We start from the raw sequence: 17,765 nt of genomic DNA, 5'->3' as shown, positions 1-17,765 counted from the left end.
GTTTTTTTATTTTAAATTCTTTTATGAAGGAAATTTATGAGCTACTCTGTTCTAGTATTTCAGTATGTGTAGGTCAAATTATGTACTTTTATCCTGTAAAACATACATTCATTTGAGCCTACATTTCATTTGTATTGCTCAGAAATGTGGGAAATGGCCAAAGAACTCACTTCCCCCCAAACACCCACCCACCCTGCTTAGCATTATCGTCAAGGGAGGGAGGGAGGGAAATGCCAGCCAGGGGTGAGTCAGAGCATCCCTCTCCCTTGGAAATTATGCTTTATAATTCTGGAAACAGTTTACAAAGCAAAGTGGCTTGCAAATAACTCTTTAGTTCATATGGTTTTGTACTTGTAGGTCAACTGGTGTTAAGACCAGAAAATATGCAAATACCGTTCACCATGAGTTTTACAGCGTTCGGGACAAATGGATTGCAGAGACATCTTTGGTCAAGCTACCTTTGAAGTAACGTGTAAATGCTGGTTTTGTCTTTTTACACTCCTGTGAGTTAGACTGGACCATGCAAAAGTCCAGGTCCTGCACTGCAGCTCTGTAAGGTTTCTCTCTGAATGATGGAGAGCACTGAGCAAATTCAGGTGGAATTTTCCTGGATGCAGATATGGCATAGGGAAGAACTGGAACAGGGCAACTGCTATTATCTTTTTGCAGTTAACAGCCCAAAATGTAGTTGTCAATAACAGTGTTAACAGCAAGGCAATTTGGCAGAGCAAGAGCCCAGTTTCATACCATGGACTCTCCACCCTTCTAGACCAAAGAGATTTCTACCCTGCAATCCCATGCAGCCAGGGCATAAGCGAATATCCCTGCAGGATGACCCAAGGCTGGGCAAGTTCCCACAAACAGCTAATGAAGGCAGTTGCTTCCGTGGTTTTATCACCCACTCTGCCTTTTTCTCATAATTCTGTTTCATCTGTGACAACCAACGCTAGCTCAAGCCCGTTTTCAAGTGGCAAATTCATACAAGTCCTCTGAGACATGAACATTGCTCAGAGAGCAGCAAGGAAATAATCAGAAAAGACTGACAAACCAACTATGAGAAACACTTTCTAGAGCCAATCCCCCTGAGGAGACAAAAAAAGAGCCCTGTAAACCATCAGCAGCTACCTGCTGCCTCAAAATGATGAAAGTTCCTCTCATCTGTTAACAATTCATTAAATACTTTAACTGTAATAGGGCTGCAAATGGTTAAGTCAACATGTGGATCGTTGTCCATCCCTTTTGTCCCTCTCATGTGCATGAATTACGCACTCAATAGCAAAGACCTAACGCTACAAGCCAAAACAAATAATGATAAAAACAGTAAGGGACAGTAACATGGGTTGCAGAGGACTGCTTACAGAGGACTAACTGATGCTCCGTTACCCAACATTACTTTGCATTCACTTTACAGGAAACCTCTAAAGATTATAGTCTCTGCCACAGTTATTGCTGCAGCTGGAAGCAAGTCCTTTCCCTGCCAGTTCGCTCCCTCTGAGGCAGTCAGCAAAGCCCATGTTGCAGACATAGCTGGGGAATTTTGCCTGAAGTTAGTCATTGCTGTTGGTAATTTAATTAATGCCCCAATGCCTTTATTTGCATGAATCTGCCAGAGGTTCAGCTGGTATCACTATAAAAGCCATCGTAATGAATGAAGTGGCTGTCTGGGGGCTGCAGGTTCATATGCTGCATGCCCTCACATCACTGCCTGGGGCATACCAGTAGCTTTTCCCCAAGCAACCGCTCTGAGTGACAGCTCTCCTCCAGGATAACGGCAGTGATACGAGTGTTGGTCTGAGCTTTGCATTACAGGGCCAATACATTAGTATATTTAGAGCATTTACCAGCATTCCTTGTTGTTAGCCTGCAAGAAGACAATATCCTTTTGAAGAAGCCCTTTATGCACTGGCTCTTTCTCTGTAGGAATTTGTACGCCCTAAATCCTTCCAGGGTCATGGGGTGGTCAACTACAAGTTATCAGGATACAGGTATCAGTGAAAGATTAGAGACAGGATCTCTGTAGCAACATTTGGGGAGGGGATCTCGAGGCCAACAGAAAGGGAACAGTAGTAATCAGGGAGGGGGATGATGAGAGCCACTCTATGAGTCTTGGCTTGTGAGGCTGGCCAGGAAAACCAGCATTCCCCCAACAGTTACACCGCAAAAATATCTGCATTTCTCAGAGCTAGTCAGGGGGTGACAGATACAGACAACTTACTATTAGGAAAATTTAACAGGTATACCTACATTTCTGTAAGCAACAGAAACTAGTCCCAAAATCAAGAAAATTATGAAAGTCCGTATGTTACTTTCAAGTCATTTGCAAAGACTAAGCTGTAACCCCTTAAGATGGCCACTTCTCCTTTAGAAGTAACAGATGTTCCCTCCTTATTTAGCTAATATCCACTTTAGCCACTTAATTTGTTTAAAGATACTGGCCCTTCCCTTCTGCCCCTACCAATGGATGAAAACACTGTTCTTACACCAGCTAATGGGGACAGCTTTTGCATTTTGTAACTACACAAGGAGCTGTATCCACAGAGAAAATATTGCCAGAGCAAGCTAGCAAACTGCTACCTTACGTGCCGAGTAGGTATTTACTCCTGCCAAGGAAAGTGTCAGCGGGAAAGGTTGCCCAGGACAGGCCTGTGTATATCTTGTAAGTGCCACACAAGCTGTAAAGGGAACCTCTCACCTTGTTTGTCTTGTTCTCCACCTAACTCAAGAATATTCTCATCTTTTAAAGAAAATATTCAAAACAATTTCTTGCTAATATAAGTACCAGCCCTTCTTGTTTTCCTTCTCTTATTGAGAAAGTATTTTATACGATTGTCAGTGCTTCCATTTTAATCTTAAACCTTCTTCTGTCTGACTTTGAACTCAGTGCAACACTCAAAATGCTGTGACTAATGTTTTTAAGTAGGCAGATCCCTAATCTTCTGTTGTTGTACTTGACCTATCAGTCAGCATCAACATGCTCAGCCATGATCTTCCTCAGAGATCTTAATCTCCATCTTGATCTTGAGGCAACTGTTGGACTCGAATTCCTCTCTAGGACCCCTGGTTTTGGGTGGTTAATGTTGCTTCTTGGTGTTCCTAGGACGCCTGAATCCATCCATCCATCCACCCTGTCCTCTCTTTGCAGTCAAACTGAACAGCTTTCAGACAGTAGCTGGGCTTTTATGTTTGAGGAACACCCAGCGTAGTGGGCCATTATTCCCAACCTGGTGCTTCTAGTTGATCCAGGGATAACATCATTAAAATAACACCACCACTACTACCACTATTATTATGGTGAACCAGGATCACATATTGCCACTGCTACTGTTTGAGCAATTCTTAAACTAGGTTTCCAAGCTAGGTTTATTTGTTTAATCTGTTTTCCTAAAGAAATGAGATAGGAGCTGAGGGAAGGAACAGATATTGAAAAAGGGGGAGATGGAAACCAGGTTTCATAAACTCAGCTGCATTTCTAGGTTGGTCCTATGATTTGGAGTTTTCCTATCATTTAAATCACCAACCTATGTGGAAAAAAAATAAATCTGGAGATCTGCATTTTTTCTTAACTTTCTGTTTCAGCTGATGGTGTTTTCCCTGCCCCTTCACACTGCCTCTCTTCTTTGCTTTTTTCCATTTCACGTTTAGCTTAAAAAAGAGAAAACATCATGCAAATTTTTAGGAGATTATACAACCCCTTGACCAGCTTCAGCGGGTGAATGAAGGAGGTTGGCAATATATAACACCAATTCTATTTTTAATTCCCCAACATCTGTTCAGTATCAATAGATGCTACTACTGTTGCGGTCTGATATATGAAAGGCAGTCCCATGTCTCTTCTCAAGAGAAAGTATTTTTAATAGTAGCAACACTGAAATTAAAAGTATGTCATATATGCAGTTAAGCATGTGTACCAAAAGCTTACTATTTCAAGGCCCAACAGCTAATATAAAAATAGGCAAAGTCAGAAGACGGGTGGGTGATTGTAACATACACGACTCACAGCTGCTGCCGCTGCCATAACTCCTGAATTCCCGGTGGGGAAGTAAGAAGAGCGCCGGTGGGGCATCTGCCGGCTAGCAATGACAGACAGTTTGCAATCTCATGTTTCCTGGAGGCTACGACAATTTCACAGAAAACATACGTTTCAAGAGGAATGGCATAACCATATCTGCCCCATGCTGTTTTGTAAGAAAGTCGCGGTTACATGTTATTACTATTAGTTTTTAAGACTACAGTCGGGGCATTTCCACCTCGGCTGTTTCCAGTGCCAGTGACTGGGCTCAGCTGCTCTCCCACCACCTCTCCTTTTCCCATCCCTCTTGCCTGGGCTGGCACTGAGCTCAGGCCTCAGAGGGTCACCCCTCTGGCCACAGCCAGAGCCCTTGACTGCCAACGAGTCAGAGGAGCACCGGGCTTTCCTAACCCAAGCCCAGCCCAGCCAGACCGCGCTCTTCCTCCCCCACCACGGGGGTGTCCGGAGGCCTACGAGGGCCGTGGCTGCCTGCCTCCCTTGTGGGAGCATCGCACTCAAGCACTTGCAAAACCCTGAATTCCTGCGGCTGGGATGGCTGCACCTGCCTCGGAATCCGTAGGTGCAGGCAGCCAGCCTCTCCTCAAGCTCGACCGCTCAGTATTTACTGCCGGGAAGCTGCCGTAACTGGGAAATCGGTATGGGACGGCAGCTTAGGGCAAGCACCCAAGGTCCAGGGCAGGCACGTCCAGCCTCAGCTAAAGCCCGACTTGCCAAAACTGTCGCCTGCATTAGCAAAGTTAAAGGCAGCACAAGCACTTGCTATGATGTCCCCCCCCAGCGGCAGCAGAACTGCATATACAGAGAGGTGTGTTTGCTTCATGTGGAGCAATTCATGCAGCCCACACTGGAAATCTCCTACCCAAATAAAGTAAAAATTTTGAGGGGAAAAAAACCCCAAACAATGAGGGAAAGGCATAAGTTTGCTTAAGCTGTCAGAGCAATGGTACAAAGAGCTGAGCTTGGAAGATTTCAGCACTGATCCCTAAGCCTCAGCTGATCCAGATCTAAACCTTAAATTAAAATTACTCAGTTTCTTCCCTTCCAAAGCCAGCTTTTGCAAAGTTGTTCCCCACAAACAATCATTTCATCATTCAGGGGTCCTATAATGACTGCCATGAACCAGGCAACTACAATTTGTTCACAAAATTAGCAGACTATCTAGCTACAGCTGTGATCACAGTTTGTTTCAGATTAATTTAGCAAAGTTTTCCACTCAGGCAGGAACACTATATGGCGATTACAGCACTGATCTGTGAGGTCCTTACGTATTTTTGAGGACATTTCAAACTAACAAATGCCATCACTCAAAACCCTGCAATAGGTTCTTATGTGATTTGGTCAGACCAGTTTCAACAGCCATTGTAGAAGCCCACACAGAAAACAAGTTATTGCCCGAGATTGGATAAAGTAGTGACTGCCTCGAGCAGAGTGCTGTGGGTACCAATAAAGACAGTCATAACCTTGCTGTTACCTAGCCCCCTCACTTCTGCTGGCTAAGATCTAAATGCTAAATTGTATTATCTCTGGGCCAGCTATTTGCTTGCACAAACGCTGATGGAGCCCTCGTTTTGATACCTGGTCATTGCTGAAGTGGAAATAAGCAACAAGAGATTATATTCTAAATTAACAGAATTATCTATGTATGACTCAAAACTGTGAGGGGAGTGGATAAATAGAAGGTATGAACATACCTATAAATATATGTATAATATATGTGTGTGTCACAGGTTATATACAGAAAGATCACCCTTGTTTTTGTCAAACAAGGACTTCATCTAATTCATCCCTCTCTCCCCCAACCTCTAATTTTACCCAGGTGGTCATGAACAAGCACTGAATAAAGGCTGCCTCAAAAGTTCAGGTAACTAAAAAAACAGATAGCAGAGAATGTTTAATTTTGTCCTATGGTGTTTACAGCTATGAAGGGGGTTTTTGCAGATACGATGTTTCTGATTTAGGAGGTGCTGCTCAGACATTATTCTAATGATATCCAATATAGGCCTATGAGAACCTGCCTTCTAGAAAGGCGTTCGAGTTTCTTGCAGTTGAGCCAGCTAGTCCATCTCACCACCTTCTCCTGTGGATGGGGGATTTTAACAGCTTTAATTCTGAACTCTTTGTGGTATCTACGCTGTGAAGCTACAAAAGCTTGGATTACAAACTCTGGAATTAACTTAGAGCTATGGTAAAATCATCCGTTTAAAATGGTTATGCCACTACAAAATTTGCCTGTCTCCCTTCCTTCATGCACTTGTGCTAGGTGGCCCTACCATGCTAGGTAGCTTCTCTGCATGAGAGAGTAACAGTAAGCACCTGCCACAAACCACAACGGCCAGCGGGGTGTGTGTCTGTAACCCTGATTCTCCTTTTCAAGTCATCTTTAGTCAGGTGGCGGGATGGGAGTTACAGGGGTGTTTGTAGCTGTAACTCTAGTGCTACCTTGTTCCTTTTTAGAAAACTTTTACGTAACAAAGAAACCGGCTGTCACAGTATGTTTCCTATGTTTAAAAACAGATGCTTGCTGGAATATATGAGCTAAAACTTTGATAAAACTGATAAATATAAAAAATTCCATAGTGATTTATACTCATCAGAGTAGAAAAACCTCCCTTGATGGGCACGTGGTGTCTGGCTGCAGCCTTCTTTCCATTGCGGGGGGAAGAGAGAGCCCTTACCAGGCACAGACCCAACGGGCTAGAGCAGCTCATGCGCAACGCAACATCAACGCGAGCGCGTAGCTTTGGAGCCACTTTGCAACTGGGTTTATTACCGCTTTTACAGAACACAACATCCGAGCTAAGGTACTCCCCAAGAGACTGGTGCTGGCTTCGAGCTGGGAACGTCGGCAGACACGCAGGCAGAACTTCCTGGCTCAGGATATTCTGATGGGGGGTTCGGTCTGGCTCTGTGCACGTGTGACCCCGTGACTGAGCTAAAAAATCCCTCTCCAAATTAAATGGGAACAAAATGACCTGGCCAGATTGTACAGGAGGCAGCAACGTGCATCCCAATAATCAGGTAAGAATTGTTCATTACAGGATCTGCTGCCTGTATTAGAACAAAACCCTATTTTCTCTATATGGTAGCTACTGTACTAATGCTTATAGGCTACCAGTAGGCAATATTCTCTTTTTTACAGTGTATTTAGAACATCAGTGCTCTGACATTGATGTCTAACTCTGAATAGGCTAGCCACAAGCTGGGATTTCAGTGGCTTCTGTGAAGTGCTTTAGATTGCATGAATCTAAATTGAACATACCTAGACTTCCTTCATCAAGTTGAATATAATGGGAAGACAATCATCAGAAAGGTGACAGTTACTGACGGACATCTGGCAGGCAATGAAAAGGAAAGTAATGAATCTGCTCCCTTACTTGCCCTTTCACACTTTTCCATTTAGGTAATACAATTTTTACACACCTCTTTGTACGGGAGGAATAAGAGGTGTCTTTTGTCATGAAATCATATGTAGGAACATACAGCTCCATATGCATAGGCTATGCCTTAATGCAAACACTTCTGTCCCGTTAATAAGACTCTCCTTGTTAATGATACCTCAGTCCCTGATTGTAACAACTAAGACAACCTTACATTGATGGAAAACACCACTGAAACGTTGTGCGTTCTCATATTCTGCAATCCATAGTTTCATCCTTGAAAAGAAACTTGGAAAAGCAAGAGGTGGCGTTCAGCATCCGTTTTGAGAGTTATACTGTATCGCAGTAGCTGTTTGTACCCACAGAGGACAGGAATGGAAAGATGGGAAAGACGTTAAATTCACTGGGATACGATGTGGAATCAAAATATTTTTCCCGGTGTTTCATAATAATCTTTCTGGAGCAACAAAAACTTTAATTTGCACAAACGGTTAGAGGAAGAGGTCAGAGCAGAGAAGAGGTGTGAGAAATTAGGCCACATCTGGGAACTCGCCTTTGACAAGGTCTTGCCTCTAAAGCACACGCACAGCTGTAATAAATTTCCCACATTCTCACTATTGTATACAAGTGAAGGAAAGCAAGAGAAATGCTGTTCTCAGTTCCTGCTTATATTGATCAAGAACACATGAGGCAGAAATACAACTAAGGCAAACCTTTATTTTTTTTGGTAGAAAGAAAAATGAAGGAGTATTTTCTGGGTTTCTTCTGCAGCAGAACCTTTACCAAGCCCCATTAAACTGGCAGCCTTACTCAGGTTGCCAGTTAAGCAACCTGTTTTCAGGTTAAGCAAAAATACCAAATGAGGTTACAAATGGCTATTTGGAACATTCCTTCTGACCACGACACCTGAATGCCCAGTAAAGGGGGATTAACAGCCACCACTATTTTTCATCTCCCACTTCTTATGCTCTATTGGTTGTACCAATCCTTTTTCCAGTCACTACCCCTCTTACTTTTTCACTTTACACAACCCCAAACATCAGTGAAACTACTGCATTTTTGTCAGTTTCACAGCTCAGCTCTTGGATGCTGGCACCTCGTTTAGAAATTGCTGTCCTAACCCAAATAATGTTAAATTATTATACATTTGAAGGCCAGTACAACACACACATACATCTTTACGCTACACTTGCCTGTTAGGCAAGTGTAATATTACAGTATTAATTTTACTTGCACTTCGGTAAAAGCGGAACTCTATTTGTCTGCAAAGCAAGATATTTTGAATGGTATTGTGAATTACACGTACACACGTTCCTCCTGTAGTCTCATAATAGCTATACGTATACACAGTGTAAGCAATTAAATGGTTTTTAGCTTGTTCTTTGACAGGACACTTGCTACATACCCTAACAGTCAGTTATCTGAAAAAAAAACCCAAACAAAACTGCGTAATAGTGCTTTAATATTCATTTGTTAAAATCCAAAACAGCCTTACAGTAGCTGTTAGGTAGTTACCAGTCTCTTCCAAAGACATGCAGTAATAAAGAAAAAAGTCTATCCTTAAGCAGCATCTGAGAAAACAACTTAATGTAGCTGCCACTTAGTGGCAGCAATCATTTAGGCATTTTTGGTATTGACACATCCCTTTATCATATAATTTGTGCATTAATCAACAAAAACACAGGCCCCAACCCAGCAAATACTTGCATGTGTGCAAATGCTTTTCTCCCATGTGGAATATTTCAAGTTAAGACTCATCAGATGAGCAAAGTTAAGAACTTGCATAAATCTTTACAGGAGGGGAATTCTTAGTGCTTAAAGCTTAACTGTATTATTTCATAGGACTGAGATCCAATTCTAGACTTGGAGAATGTAGGAAACGCTCCTCTAAAGATCAGATATGTCGCTTTAAGATAAATGCTTTCAAAGCTAACAAGAGCCTCTAGAAATGTGTGTGCCTTCCCTCCAAACACTTTAATCTTACTTGGGAGTAATGTGGGTCCAGTCTTATTTCCCTAGCTCCTGGCTACTGCACGAGGAATCAATAAAGTGCTTGTCACAAATTCTGCTGTCGTGGAATAAAATAAAATTTAAGTACCTTCACGGTTTTCAGATTTGTAAACTATTAAATTAAGGGCTGGTGTCTGATCCCCTGCATGTTTCCCTGAATTGTTAACAAATATTATGCTCTCCATTCTGAAGATAAGTTAGAATTCTGCTAGGACTAGATAGATTTCATCTTTGCCCCAGTGAAGTCATCCTCTGCCTCCAGGGGAAAAGCTTAACTGGATTTGATTTCAATGTAAATGTTCATGCTTGACCGAAATGCGATGCTCATGCAATTTCACAAGCACCAGCATTCGATGTGACAGTTAGCTTTGTTTAATCAAACATGAAGCACCAGTACTGTTTACACTATATCCACTCTGAATTGCGTTCATAATTTGTTCCCAAATGCACCATAATCCTGAGAGGTCTTGCTTGCTCTTTGACCCTTCCTTTGATTTGAAGTGTTTGCTCCTCTTGAACAAAGTATCTTTGATATTAGCTTTGATATAAATTGTACGGATCTTTGTATCTTTGTGGTATCTTCTCACTAATATGCTTCTGAATATTTAAATTACTAAAACTTTCTCTTTAGATAGATATATATATTTTAAATTTTTTGCTAGCTTTCAGATAATTAATCTATGAGAACTGGCTTAGACTGTATGCCCTCTGTAGAGAACTTCTGTATGCTCCTCATACAAAAACAAATAATGGTTTGGAATATTTAGCCATGTGTTTGGATGAATTTTTTTTTCTTTTTAAAGGCTTCGGTGTTGCTTATATGTATCTTCCAGTCAGCTACAGGATAATAGCAACAGCAAACACATTGACAATGCAGTTCATTGTTCGGTTTTCCCATCTCACTGTGCAGGTTCCTAGAAGAGATCATTACAAAATAAAAATAGAATTCCAGTGTCTTTACTACATTCACTTTATCGCAGTATAAATAATGTCAAATTAGTATGAATAATTCAGCTGTGATTTAAGGTAAGTACTATCCTTGTAGGCTTAAGACAATTTCCAGGCAAGCACAATTTCAGTACCTCTCTTTAAAAGCTGGACTTGCAAAAATCCTTGAAAAATCTCATACCGAAATTGGCGAGATAATCAGATAAGAAATCAGAAAAAAGATTGGATCAAATACATTCTACTGCACTTACTTTCTGCAATTTTTCCTCTTCTATTGTATCAATGTGCCGATGCCTTACAAGCCAAGGAAGCATGAAGATTAAACTGTACTTGCTTACTTAACTTCACTTGATGTTTTGGGGTTTTTTTCAACCTTGGTTGACTTTCCAATGCTGTCTCTATTTTAAAGTTAAATTTTGGTGCCCTCTTCTAAAAAGACCTTTCTGAGGCTGTGACGGACGTAACACTATTTTAATCTTGTTTCCCCATGATACTCTGAACCTGGGAAAAAATGCGTTTAGAAGCAATAAAACACATCCAACGCCTGGCTGATAGTTAAGCAAATGAAACACATACTGTTAGTTGAAGTATTTCTATTTTTTACCAAGTTCCATTCTCCTCCAAAGTAGCCCTGTCCCCTTACATCAGACAGGCAGATATGTTTAGGACTAACCGCCTGCATTTATTGTGAGCATTGTTTTACTGCCTCTTCAGCTGATCTATGTTTACTGATTAGGATTAAATGTTTTGACTCTTGTTTCAGAACGAGGGCATTTCTACTCCTGCTCCTCATAATTTACAAAGCAATTGCTCTTAATGCAGGCACTGACTGCTAACAAAATATTTCTGGTGGAATTGTAAACAAGTGTCTAATCCTGGAAGCTACTGCTTCTACAATCACTCTTGAAAATGCTCAGCCTAACTATTACAACATTTCTTTTACTACAAATTTTCAATTTGACTGAGGGAACTTACCATCGGTTGTGGTATCCCAGAAGCACGAGCTTGCTGTGTGAAGACCAGCTCCACTCCTCTGCATCACCGCACAGGTTACTGCAAGACACAGTCATAAAAATCAAGGAATTTGTTATTAAAGCAGAAGAGGTGAATCACTCAGTACTTCTGAACTCAAGCCTGCATTGTTTTCAAACGGCTAGCACGCAGCACTCAGCGAAGTCAAAACCCTTTTTGACCACCCCCTCGCCCGCAGTGTTTTCCTCAAGACTTGGTATTAATTTTGTGACTATTTTTATTCACATAAAGACAACGGCTTTAGCAAAATGCTTGCCAATAGGATTATGGGGTTTATCTTTTAAACTACTTAGATATGGCTTGTGTCATGTGCACCTCGGAATGGGATTGCAGATGCTGTCCTCACAGGTACAGCAGAAGTCGCACTTGATGAGAGTTGTTTCCCAGAAGTACTGGTTGACTGCTCTCTGAAACCACACTCTAGTAACACGCAGCACTTCTAGACTGACCTGTGGTGGTCATAAAACCAGCAACAATCTGAATCCAAGGCTTTCAAAACAGAACAGCATGCAAACACTTGCTATTACATCAACACTCCACATAAGGACCAAAGTGGGTTAAAACTTCTACTTACTTCCATTTCCCCTCCACAGATATGCACAGAAATATAACGGAACATGACTTCGCCTAGGACTAAAGTCTTTCCAATGTCTGTATTTATAGGAAGCTTAATCCTACTGAAAATTTTATTTAAGAGAAACAAAATCTATTTTCTAAACTGATACAAAAAAACCTGATAAAATAGTTTTGGGTTGCTTAACAGTCAGGAAAGACTGTGTAACATGTCATCTGCTGTGCTAAGTGTTGCTAGCATGCTTAGCCTGAGTGAAACTGCCATGGTTTTACTGCAGGCATTACTAAAAATCTGTGTAACAGAAGAGTTCAAGTATCTGCTCTGCTTTGTTTGCAGTTTAAAACTTTCTACGGAATACAACACTGCATTCAAATGAACCTTTCAGCAATTATTTATTTTGACTGTATGCGGTAAAAGTACGACTGCTTGTACTTACCGATGTACTTATATGTTTTTCCGAGTTTTACCAGATGTGTCAGTGACTGTTCTACTATAGCAGCAGTCCACTGGTTGACTTTGTTGTGATTATAATCCGCCTTGCCTAGAACACTTTCTATGCACTAAAATAGAGAAAAAAAACATAGTTACAGTAAATGTAATTCAAAATGTAGAGGTTTAAAATGTCTCGCATAATCTGAGGAATTTTATCTGGCCATTGGATTACTTTAAAATCACTTGAGTTCATCAGGTATCAGTTGCTGCATGGGAAGTAAAATGAGCCTTCTTGGAAACTTATTTTTAGTTCATATTGACCACGTTATTACATGGATAAAAATGAGTCTTTGACTGAGCAGTTCTTGCAGGAAAGACCTTAGCCATATGGTTTAAGTACCAAGTTAAGTGAATGGATCTATTTACCAGCGAAGATACTAACACTGTTCCTAACAACTGCCTACTCCAGCTTGGCTTTCAGAAGCTACTGTAATAGAAATGGTACTACTCAAATCAACAATGTCAGCTTGCGCTGGCCAACCTTTCAGGGTCTGCTAGCAATACACCAAAACCTGCAGAGCTAGAGCAACAATAGTGAAATGCATACGCCAACTTAACAGATGAGGAAGGTATGAGTGAGATATACTCAAGGGTCACATCTTGCAGCACAGTAAGTATCTGAACTGCTTGAAAACTGAATGTTCTCCCACAGCTACAGATCAGCCATCCCTCGCTTAAACTTAAAATGGTTGAACAGAACCATGAGTTGAACAGAACCAGAATGGCACAAATTGAAACACAGGAAGTTCCAGCTCAATGTGAGAAAAAACTTCTTTCCTGTGAGGGTGCCAGAGCAGGGGCACAGGCTGCCCAGGGAGGCTGTGGAGTCTCCTTCCCTGGAGACATTCAAAACGCACCTGGATGCGCTCCTGTGCCCCCTGCTCTGGGTGTCCCTGCTCAAGCAGGGGGTTGGACAAGATGATCTCCAGAGGTCCCTTCCAACCCCTGCCATTCTGTGATTGTGTGAACAGAAAGCCTTTCCTCTAACTGTAACTCTTAAACAGCATTCTCTACTCCCAGTAAATTCTGAATTATGTACTGATGGATGCTTCTTAAAATTGAGAAATTTGGTTAAGAAATGCACACCTGGAAAAGATAAGTAAAATAAAACCATGTCCTCCTCTGATTCAGTCAGATGAATCCCACACACTAACCACCCACTAACAGGCTGTGTAAGAGACTTGCGCCCCAGATCTTAAAAAGCCCAGTTAGTTCTGATCACAGTGCATAAAGCTGGACAGAGGACTCAATGGAAACAAACATTCTCAAAACAGAAGACAGATGAGGGACAACAAGCTCCCCTCGGGGATTTTGGTCTTTCCAGAAATGTACCCAGTGCTAGAACTCCTCAGCTCTGGTTAAGCTTTCAATCAGAGGCAGAAACACTTGGCTTTACTCCCAGAGCCTGGTGTGAAACTAAAGAGACTCCGTCATACTGTATTTGGCCTTTCAAGGCAGGGACAGTTACATAAAAGGTTGAACTGTCATTTATCTGACACCCAAGAGCTTGCTGTCGTGTACTGGAGCAGCTCTAAAAGTCCAGCCCTTTCCCTTCCAGACAGGGCAGGTGGGAAAGGACTGCAGAGCCCCTCTGGGAATTCCTTTCTCAGAAAGGTATTTCCCTCCAAAACCTGACAGCATCTGTACACCACAGGTTCTTCATTAATCACTTTCCAGTTACTAGATATTTAATTTAGACCATCAGGCTACTCACTTTCAGCCTGCCCTCTTCATGTAAAAATTGTTTTTCAAAAGCATCGCTAGAATAACGGGATCATGTAGCACAACCTCCAGCTCAAGCCAAGGCTAACTTCCAGGTTTGATAACGCTGCTCAAGGCCTTGTCCAGTAAAGTTTTAAAAATCTCTAACGATGGAGACTCCATGAGCTCTCCCTGCAACCCCTCTAATGATTAACTACTCTCTAGCTGGATAAAGGGGAAAAAAAAAAATTGGAGTGAATTTCTTTTGCAACTTGTGACTGCTGCCCCTCGTCTTTCCACTGTAATGCGAATTCTGGCTCTCTCTTTTCTCATCTACCTTCTCCTCTTTAGGTACCTGAAGACAACAATTAGATGAAACTTAAAGCAGCTCCAAATGAAACTCGGTCTTTATTTGATATAACTAAGAGTTTCATATAAGTCTGAATTTATCTGGGATCATCAATGAAAGTAACTGCTATCACTATAGTGTAAGGCAAGGTAAAGATTTTATTTGAAATACAGCTGTTAGCTAAAACCTACCTCCTTAACTATGTTGTGGGCTTCATCAGCATTGAAGATCATCTGTAATAAAAATTAATTATTATTTCTAATAGAAAAGTAAACAAATGATGCAGTTTTACTAAGTAACACGTAATGATCAGGCCCCGTGTCTGGTTACTTGCATTGTGTCATCTGTTAGTATAATTCTAAAATCTTACTTTTTTCCCCAGCACCATATATACATAATTTAGTATTGTTTTGCTAGTCACATTTCAGCAGGTCTAAAAAGCTCGGGCCTCAGTGAGCTTGGAAACAGGTTCAATTCACACTTTCTGTAATGATTAAATTCTACCACTTGCCTATGCTTGTCATGGGAATATTCTCCAACACAAGAAGTTAAATGGCAAACCTTTTCCTCTGGGTTTTAACCCTGTTTTTTACTGGAGTCACAGATTTACTAACCTGTGGGTGACATCTTGCTGCCAAAAGGGTAACACAAGGTTTTGCAACCCTCATATCAAGAAGATGGGTTTCTGTAGTCATTAACTTACCCAAGTAACTTTCTCAAGTGCAGAAAAAGCTTGCAAGTTTTAATGCCTCCTAGCTTCTGCTCATTCCCACCTGTCAGCGTTTAGCTTGGCTTCCAAAGGAAACAAAGGACATGCCACTGTGCAATCAGCCTCTTCGCATCCATCAATTTCGAACACTTGGGCATAGACAAAAACCTCAAGGACAATAACGTTTCTACGAGGGGTTTTTTTGTGGTTTTTTGTTTTGTTTTTTAACGAACCCTGGTGGCTAGAGACCCGAAGTAAGGCCCTTGGGGGAGGGAAGGGCTCCTCAGCAATGGCTGGCAGGGACCAGCCGCGCAGCGCAGCCCGGGCCCAGCACTCGCTGTTGGTTTTCCTTCCAGGGGCGACACAGGAAAATGGCCGCAGACCGGCAGCGCCAGGGCGGGCGGCAGCACCCCCGAGCACCGATCCCACTTCCCGTCGAGGAACCTTCTGGCTCCCAGGACCGGCTCAGGCTACCCGAGGCCCCGGGCAGGGCCAAGGCCCCCGCCCGCACCAGGGACGCCCGCTCCGCCCCGAGGCGGGCCGCCGGCTGCTGCAGCCGCCCCGGGCACGGCGGGGCGGGGGGGGACGGGACCCCCCGAAGCGTCGAGCAGCCAGGGGCCGCCGCGCACAGCCCACCTGTACAACCCCAACCTCCAGCCTGCCCGCCCCGGCCGGGGCAGGGACAGCGGCCCCGGCAGCGCTGCCCGCCCCTCGGCCGGCTCCCTCCGGCGCGGCGGCGGCAGCGCGGGGCCCGGGATGACGGGCTGGCTCTCGGAGGGCCCCGCAGCCCCCCCGCCCCGTCGGAGGGCAGCGGCCCCTACCTCGTCGTTGTGGGGGTGAAACTCCTCCATGGCACCGGCGCGGGCGGTGGCTGTTCCGGCAGCGGCGAGTCCTGCGCGGCCCCGGCCCCGCCTCTGCCGGGCCGGGCGTGCGGGCGGGGCCTCCTGCGGCAGCGGCCCGCAGGCAGCGGGGAGCGGTCAGCCTCCCGCCCTCTCGCCGAGGGGCCGGCGGGTGCCTGGAGCCGGGCCTGCCGAGCCGGGCCGAGCCGAGCGGCCGCTCGCCCGCCCTCAAAACCCAGCCGGGCTGGCAACAACCCACTCCAGGCGCCGGGGCCGCTCCGCTGCCGCACGGGGCGGCTGCCGGCTTTCATAGAATGTCCTGAGCTGGAAGGGACCCACACGGATCATCGAGTCCTGCTCCTGTCCCTGCACAGGACGACCCCAAATTCACACCATGTCTGAGGGCGTTGTCCAAGTGCTTCCTGAATATCGTCATGGTTGGTGCCGTGACTGCCTCCCTGGGGAGCCTGTTCCAGAGCTCCACCACCCTCTGGGGCAAGAACCTTTTCCTAATATCCAACCTAAACCTCCCCTGGCATCTTCCTGCCATTCCCTTGGGTCCAGTCATCAGTCACCGGAGAGCAGAGATCAGCACCTGCTCCTCCTGCCCTTGTGAGGAAGCTGCAGACTGCGATGAGGTCTCCCCTTGGTCTCCTCCAGACTGAACAAACTAAGTGACTTTAGCCACTCTTCCTACAGTTTCTCCTCTAAACCCTCCTCCAGACACTCTAGTAGCTTTATGTCCTTAATGCACTGTGGCACCCAAAACTGCACACAGCACTCGAGGTGAGGCCACACCAGCGCAGAGCAGAGCGGGACAATCACCCCCCTCAACGGGCTGAAATGCAGGGCTTGATGCACCCCAGGACACGGTTGGCCCTCTTGGCTGCCAGGGCACACTGTTGGCCCATGTTCAAGTTGCCATCAACCAGAACCCCCAGGTCCCTCTCTCCAGGGCTGCTCCCCAGCCTCTTGTTCCCCAGTCCGTATGTACATCCAGCGCTGCCGTGCCCCAGGTGCAAAATACGGCACTTGCCCTTGTTAAACATTTGGCAGTGTTGAGGCAATGCTGCACTGGGTACTGCAACCTGGTGATTGCAGTCCTGTGTAAAGGTGGTGAAGTATTTGTAGTTCTGTTGCCCTGTATCTCTGTACCTGCTGGACATACAGAATTGATACAGGAGCATTTCTTCCAGAGGAGCAGTAACACCCCTGCCAGCCACATAGCCTGCCTTTTTTCCCCTGTTTCTGAATAAATCTGTGTCAATTATCTGGTGCAAAGTTGCCATCGGCTTTTAATAAAGGCAAATTGCAATTTCAAGTTCTTTTAGTTCCACTATATTATAAAGAATTGATCCTGAGTGTTATTTGACTCAAGACATATATACATATAAATACATCGGGTCTTTCCTCCCTGCAGTTGCCTGGGAAACAGGAAAGACACCTAGCACAAAACAATGCAGAATTTTCAAATGGTGTGTTTGTGTTGTTTTGGTGTTTTTCTTTTGGTGGGGGCAGGGGAAGGCCTTGTGTATTTCCCCGCCCTGTGACACCTGGTATTTCTAAACCAGGCTGGATGAGAGCGAGGACCAAGGCTGCCCCACTTCTAGTCCCAGTTTTGGCGGCATATGTTTGGACAGATCTATGCTTACCTTACAAAAGGGTCTCTTGTTCGGTCTTAATTGTACATTCATTGGAAATACT

At 44.0% G+C, this 17,765-nt stretch overlaps 1 protein-coding gene across 1 annotated transcript; it reads right to left on the bottom strand.

Annotated features, from left to right (window-relative positions):
• Positions 1 to 8,852: 8,852 nt before the first annotated feature.
• Positions 8,853 to 16,161, bottom strand: DYNLT3 (dynein light chain Tctex-type 3). Its single transcript, XM_064473407.1, has 5 exons — positions 16,044 to 16,161; positions 14,705 to 14,746; positions 12,408 to 12,531; positions 11,341 to 11,418; positions 8,853 to 10,331 (listed from the first exon to the last, which is right to left on the bottom strand). Exons 1-5 carry the CDS (start codon positions 16,071 to 16,073, stop codon positions 10,255 to 10,257), a joined length of 351 nt encoding a protein of 116 aa, XP_064329477.1. The 5' UTR covers positions 16,074 to 16,161; the 3' UTR covers positions 8,853 to 10,254.
• Between the last annotated feature and the right edge of the window lie 1,604 nt (positions 16,162 to 17,765).

Source organism: Phalacrocorax carbo, chromosome 1 (genome assembly GCF_963921805.1).
Source record: "Phalacrocorax carbo chromosome 1, bPhaCar2.1, whole genome shotgun sequence".
Classification (NCBI taxonomy): Eukaryota; Metazoa; Chordata; class Aves; order Suliformes; family Phalacrocoracidae; genus Phalacrocorax; species Phalacrocorax carbo.
This window is presented reverse-complemented; position numbering and strand designations above follow the sequence as displayed.